This window comes from Alosa sapidissima, chromosome 13 (genome assembly GCF_018492685.1).
Source record: "Alosa sapidissima isolate fAloSap1 chromosome 13, fAloSap1.pri, whole genome shotgun sequence".
Lineage (NCBI taxonomy): Eukaryota > Metazoa > Chordata > Actinopteri > Clupeiformes > Clupeidae > Alosa > Alosa sapidissima.
Window position 1 is genome coordinate 23,806,677 of NC_055969.1, and position 7,500 is coordinate 23,814,176.

The window sequence follows — 7,500 nt, forward strand, 5'->3', positions numbered from 1 at the left end:
GAGTCTGAGAACACAAACAAATGAGCTGCAGTCTTGTTAGGAGATAGCACTATCTTCCAATCACACATACACACACATGCACACACACACACATGCACACACACACACACACACACACACACACACACACACACACACACACACACATGCACACACACACACACACACACACACACACACACACACACACACACACACACACACATACTTGTACTCAGCCTGAGAGCAGCTGTATCAGAAACAGTTAGGATCAGATTTGGTCCTTGTTAGTGACTATGAGGATTCCCATCTGGACCTTCAGATCAACACCTACCTGTATGTCCAGTAGTCCTCTTTAAAAACCAAACTTTGAATCTTTAAAACTCTAAATCTGCCAGGGATTTGTAAAGTAAAAACAATAACAGATTCGGGCTAATACTGCTGAACAATGTTGATGGTAAAAAAAATGCTGTTCCAGGAAGTTCTGTGAATCGGTTCCAAGTTGGTTGTACTCTGCCTAACCTCCTGAGCAGATGTCACCAGTCACCAGGCAGGCCTTTATGCATGTCATTCTGTTGTCATGGAAATGTTGACATTGTTTGACTGAAGATTGGTGTCATGGTGACCGCTGCAAACTCGTTCTCTCCGCACTACAACTCACGTTGTTCAACTGGCCTTACGGTCAGCGGTGCCACTTGTAAACACAGCTGTTTCTGCGCAGCAAGACAAACAGACATCTGAAAGCGCTCGCTTTCGGCTTCGGGGGACTGTGAACTCGAACCCACTCTGAGAAGTAGCGGGATGGCTGACCGGCTATGTACGCAGCTCTGAGAGGGAGGGATGGCTGACCGGCTATGTACGCAGCTCTGAGAGGGAGGGATGGCTGACCGGCTATGTACGCAGCTCAGAGAGGGATGTCGGGGCACCTGATGTGAGGCCTGATGTCCCCAACCTGCTACTGACCACCTCTGTATCTCTAGACATCTAGTACACATAGCTGGATACAGTACTAGCATTTTTCACTGATTTTTTTTTTTCACTGACCAGTTTTTGCTTTATGTAGTGCAGATCCTCACAGACATCCTGGAGTTGTGTGTGTGTGTGTGTGTGTGTGTGTGCATGTGTGTGAGTGTGTGCATGTGTGTGTGTATGTGTATGTATGTGGGTGTGTGTGTGTGTGTGTGTGTGTGTGAGTGTGTGTGTGTGTGTGTGTGTGTGTGTGTGTGTGTGTGTGTGTGTGTTTAAGCTTGTTTGGTTATTCTACTGGTTGCCAGACAGAAGTGGGGGGGGCGGAGGGTGGGGTGTGCGCGTGGAGCTTCTGCCTACGGACCTCAGATCCTCAGATCCTCCTCACGGGAGGTCTGGGAGGAGAGGTGGAGAACACCAGCGGAGACAGGGCGGGGGTGATGTGTGTGTGTGTGTGTGTGTGTGAATGTGGGTGTGTACAGGTGTGTGTGTGAGGATGAGTGCATACAGGGGTGTGTGTGTGTGTGTGTGAGGGTGGGGTGGGTGTGTACAGAGGTGTGTGTGTGTGTGTGTGTGTGTGTGTGTGTGTGTGTGGTGGTTTGGGTTTTAGTGAGTGCTCTCCTGGATCCCCAGGGAAAGTAAAGCAAATAGCCGAGCCTGCATTCCCAGGCGGAGGCGTCTAAGCCCGCGGACCTGAAGCTCCGGGATGAAGCTGTCTGATCCGCCGCGGTATCAGCGCAATGCCGCTAATCCCGCTGACCTTTGCCGAGCACGTAGCGTTCCGTGACCTTCATTTTGTGCTCAAATCCCCCCGTTGTAACAACACAATATCCAGACAGGAAAGTTCCATATGGCTCTGGTCCACAGGTCGTAAGCCTCACAGCTGAACTTATTGTGCGCTGGTCTCCCAGGCATGAAATCCTATAGCAGGCCGAGATCGAACGCAACGCGGTTCTGAATCACCGCGCGGATGGGACAGCGCAGCTTAGTCAAAAACAAACACGCCAGCAGCACAAAGAGCAAAAACACAGAGAACACATTGTGTGTGTGTGTGTGTGTGTGTGTGTGTGTTCACTTCATATGTTAATGTCTGTCAACTTGACCAAGATTTCAAAAGTCTCTGTAGACTAGGAGACAAACTGTCACAGGTCAAAATATTGCCAGGATTCCGTGAAGCAAATCATCCTCTGTGGACTGAAAAAAAGAACCTTCTAGGGGAAAAAAAAACGATGAGTTGCTCGTCAACAATGTCATGTCTTAGTTGTCTTGTAAAAATTCCTTTGGCTGTTTCTCCTCCCTTGTTTTGAGAAGGGTGTGTGTATGTATGTGTGTGTGTGTGTGTGTGTGTGTGTGTACGTACAGTATGTGTGTGTGTGTGTGTGTGTACGTATGTGTGTGTGTGTGTGTGTGTGTGTGTGTGTGTGTGTGTGTGTGTGTGTGTGTATGTGTGTGTGTACGTATGTGTGTGTGTGTGTGTGTGTGTGTGTGTGTGTGTGTGTGTGTGTATGCGGTGGGGGGCTACAGCTGTTCCTCATCTCGCTGGAACACACAGCTGGCTGCCCTCTTCAGCCAACACGCCGCTGTCCTCCGCCGATTCCCCCCAGACCACTCTCCACATCCCTCATCGTAAAACCTTTAGCTCTTCCATGTGTGTGTGTGTGTGTGTGTGTGTGTGTGTGTGTGTGTGTGTGCATGTGTGCATGTGTGTGTGTGTCATTCTCTCTCTCTCTTCTCTCCCCTGAGCCTTGTGTGTCTCTCTGTCAAGAAAGTGAAGTGTCAATTTAAGCACGTTTTTTTCATCATTTTCTTTTTTTTTTCTCATACCCTTTTACTTTCTCTCTTTTCTAGAGCGACAGTGAGCCACTTGGTGGTTCTTCATGTCCTTGAAGCACCATTGACAGTCCGAGGTTCTTTATGTGCTTGAAGCGCCATTGACAGTCCGAGGTTCTTTATGTGCTTGAAGCGCCATTGAAAGTCTTTCACATTCAATCAGGGGATCCTTCTCGCTACCCTTTTGCTTGTGAAGGTTTCTGGATGACCCCGCACTAGCCGGTGACAGTGCCTCTGTTTGTTTGAAGATAATGCACATCACCCTCGTGGCTGGAACGCCAACTGACTGTGGGTTCTCTTACGGTGGAAGCTGGTGAGGCCAGTAAAAGCGGTCAGGCCATGCGGAAATGAGGCTCGTTCACGTACAGCGTCTTTTTTTTTAAGCTGCCAGTGTCCGTTTTTACATTATAATCCTGTGGAGTAGACCATGTTTTCTAAAAAGTCCTGGACGCTTTTTAAAACGCTGTAGGCTGCATTTAAAAAAAAAAAAGTATTTTTTAAGTTGAGGCTACAGCTGACAGGCATCGAAATGGCGTCACTGCGCAGGACGAGGAGGAGGAGAGCCAAAAGGGTCAGACCTGCTGGACAAGCGGCAGATAGCAGCCAGTCCTGTGGTTGTTTCCCTGCTTCTCTCAGCTATCACAACGCCAGAAACAGGAAATGGATTTATTAGGGCTTGTGCCACAAACAGGAAATGGATTTATTAAGGCTTGTGCCTAAGACTGTTAGCTGACGCCAAAGTGTTTGGACAGGGCGGACAACAGACAAAGCTCCTTAATGAAGCCATCCATTTGGTAGGAGAGACAGAGGGCAGAGCGATGTCCTGCTGGAGACATGCAGTGAGAGAGAGAGAGAGAGAGAGAAAGAGAGAGAGTGAGAGAGAGTAAGTGAGAGAGAGTGAGTGAGAGAGAGAGGGAGTGAGGGAGACTGAGTGAGAGAGAGAGTTAGAGAGCGAGAGATAAAGAGAGAGAAAGAAAGTGAGAGAGATTGTTAACAAGCTTGTTTAACGGGCAGTCCCTGGGCTCTATTCCACGCTTGGGTGTTCCCATTAAAAGCTTTAAGCCATTAGGAGAGTGGCCAAGGCCGTGGTGACTTTACCCAGTAGCACCATCTCTACCGGCCAGCCCACCCCATGGGTACCCACATGGTACACACACAGAGTCTACATAATGGCACCATGGTACCAACATGGTACCACACGGGACCTACCCACATGTCAAGTCAAGTCAAGTCAAGTCAAGTTTATTTATATAGCACATTTCATACACAGAGGTCATTCAATGTGCTTTACATAAACAAAACCAAACGATAATAACAAATAAAAGCATAGAAGGGCAATATAGTCAAAGAATAGTTAAAAGGTAAAGATCATAATAAAAAGAAAACATAAAACACAAGGTAAAATCATTTAAAAATAAAGAATAATTAGTAAGCAAAAACAAAGGCAAAAGTAGTAAAAAAAGTAATAAAAGACAAAGTAGAATAATTATCGAGGCAGATTCAGAATTTGTAACATGGTACCCACTCGGTACCCACACAGGACCTACAGTACACGGTACCCACATGGTATCTACCTGGTACCCATATGGTATCTGCATGGTACCCACATGGTATCTGCATGGTATCTGCATGGTACCCACATGGTACCCACTCGGTACCCACACAGGACCTACAGTACATGGTACCCACATGGTATCTGCATGGTACCCACATGGTATCTACATGGTACCCACATGGTATCTACCTGGTACCCATATGGTATCTACATGGTACCCACATGGTATCTACCTGGTACCTACCTGGTACCCATATGGTATCTGCATGGTACCCACATGGTATCTACATGGTACCCACATGGTATCTGCATGGGACCTACATGGTACCCACATGGTACCCACTCTGTACCCACATGGTATCTACACGGTACCCACATGGTATCTGCATGGGACCTACATGGTACCCACATGGTACCCACTCTGTACCCACATGGCATTTGCCTTGTCCATGTGGTGCCCTCTTCTCTAAATGTGACTGGGGGTCTCCCCCAGGAGTGTGAGCCAATAAGAACACAGAAACCGGAAATGGATTGATTGATGATGAAAGGCTTTAATGTAATCACCACCAGGGGAGGCCAAGGGCAGGGCAGCCGGTTAGCTGGTTAACGGTGGAGACGCAGGGAGGGGAAGATTAACAAGCCTGCTTTACAGGGCTGTCACTGGGCATGCTCCACGCATGGGAGCGCGGCCGTCCACTTAGCCAAACGCCATAAACCGGCCATGATAGGCAAGGCTGCATCACATCTATCATCCCGGGGACTAATAATCGATTTAGTGCTCCTTGAATTATCTCTGAAAACCTGCGCGCTCGGTGAATTGAATTACAAACATGATGAAAGTCAAAGCTCTAGTGCTGCAATCAATGGACAACGACATAATAGTGGACAAATGCATATCAATTTCATGGCCGACATTACAGCAAGGTAATCACGCTCATTCGATTATCGATGCTAGCCTGTGGTGGGCGCATTCGATGGGCTCAGCTAATATCCCTACCCAGTAATCAACTGGACAGAGTGGCTTTGATAATGCAGATGCAGTCACCAGTGAGAAAGGGTAAAGAGAAGAGGAAATGGAGGAGAGGAGAAGAGAAAAGGGAAGAAAGTAGGGCAGAGGAGAGGATGGAAGAGGGGAGGAGAGGAGGAAGGAGAGTAGAGCAGAGGAGAGGTGAGGAGAGAAGAGAAGAGAAGAGAAGAGAAGAGAAGAGAAAAGATGAGAAGAGACGAGAAGAGGAGAGAAGAGGAGAGAAGAGAAGAGAAGAGAGGAGGGAAGATATGAGAGAAGAGGAGAGAAGAAGAGAACAGAGGAGAGGAGAGGCAAAGGGAAAAGAGAAAAAAGGGAAAGAAAAGAGAGGAGGGAAGAGAGGAGAGCAGATGAGAGGTGAGGAGAGGAGAGGAGATGGGAGGAGAAGGAAGAGGAGAGGAGAGAAGATGAGATGAGAGGAGAGGAGAGAAGAGGAGAGGAGAGAAGATGAGAGGAGAGGGGAGGAGAGAAGAGAAGATGAAAGGAGAGGAGAGGAGAGGAGATGGGAGAAGAAGGAAGAGGAGAGAAGATGAGATGAGAGGAGAGGGGAGGAGAGAAGAGAAGATGAAAGGAGAGGAGAGGAGAGGAGAGGATTCAGTAGCTATTCCTCTCAGGGTGTGATGTTAAAATGCTGTGGCACATTTGGTTGTTTGGCTACTTGTGCTGTTATGTATTGAAGCTCTATGTGTGTTAGTATCTACAGTGTCTGTGAGTGTGTGTGTGTGTGTGTGTGTGTGTGTGTGTGTGTGTGTGTGTGTGTGTGTGTGTGTGTGTGACAGAGAGAGGAGGCAGGGGATAGAGCATGATGTGATAGGGCCTATTTTCTTACTCCCTACTCTGTTTTTTCTTCCTTTGCCTGTTTCTCTCTCTTGTATTTCCTCCCTCTTCTATCCTTCCTTCTCCCTCCTTTCTACCTCTTCTATCCTTCCTTCTCCCTCCTTTCTACCTCTTCTTCCTCCACTTCTTCTCTCTTCCTTTCTTCTTCTCCTCACTCCCCCATGGGAGTCTCACTGATTTGTTTTGCTTTCATTTTTTTGTTGAGCACAATTTAATACATTAGCATCAGCAAGCGCCACAGAGGACCGGAGAGACAGGAAGAGAGAGAGAGAGAGAGGGAGAGAGAGAGGGAGAGAGATAGATAGAGAGGGAGAGAGATAAAGAGAGAAAGAGAGTTGAAAGGGGGAGAGAGAGAGGAGGGGTAGGGGGCAAAGAGGGGAGGAGGATTGAGAGAACAGAGTAGAGAAAAGAGAGAGAGAAAGAGAGAGAGAGAGAGAGAGAGAGAGAGAGAGAGAGAGAGAGAGAGAGAGAGAGAGAGAGAGGTGCAGAGGAGAGAAGTGGATGGCGATGGGCAGAAACACCTCCTAAGGACGTCTTTGGAACTAAAGTGGGATGCAGGGCCTCAGGTCTTGTGTTGGGCCTCAGGCTCAACACAATTTATTACCTGCTGGCCCACGAGAGCAAGGCATGCTGGGTAGGGGCAGCCATTCGTTAAGGAGCAACTGCTGTCTGCCTCATCCTGACCCCAAACCACCAACCCCCCCCCCCCCCCCCCCCCCCCTCCATCCACCTCTCCTTCCACGGCCGCGGGTCACCACCACAGGATGTAAAATTCATGGCCGAGCCTGACCCCAAGGGCCGACCACCGACACGAGACTCACTCTCTTCTCTCTCTACTTCTCTCTTCTCTCTTATATTCTCTCCCTTTTCTCTCTCTCTTTCTGCTCCTCTATCTCTCTCAGTCTAGTCCTCTCCCCTCTCTGTGACAGACGTCCATTACAGTAGATAGATAGATAGATAGATAGATAGATAGATAGATAGATAGATACTGAATTTATTTATAATTCATAACAGTGATGGGTTAGTTACAGTGCTCGGTTATGAAACGTGGTTACAGTGCTGGGTTATGATACTAGAGCACTGTTGCAGCATTGACATATATTCATTTTAGCAGACGCTTCTATCCAAAGCTACCTCCATACAGTATGTCTACACTGCATTACAAGGGCCATTATCTGGGAGTAACTCGGGGTTAAGTGCCTTGCTCAAGGGTGGAACAACGGTGGAAGCTGGGAATTGAACCCACAACTTTCAGGCTACTACAGTACTTGCTAGTCCAGCTCCTTAACCTCAGCCACACCCCCCCCCC

At 48.1% G+C, this 7,500-nt stretch overlaps 1 protein-coding gene across 1 annotated transcript in view; it reads left to right on the plus strand.

Moving 5' to 3' along the window:
- The first annotated feature begins 4,739 nt into the window (after window positions 1-4,739).
- cntfr (ciliary neurotrophic factor receptor) overlaps window positions 4,740-7,500 on the plus strand; it is an 86,893-nt gene continuing 84,132 nt past the window's right edge. Inside the window, 1 exon segment of the mRNA XM_042059944.1 lies at window positions 4,740-4,827. Coding sequence (XP_041915878.1) covers window positions 4,740-4,827 — 88 coding nt within the window.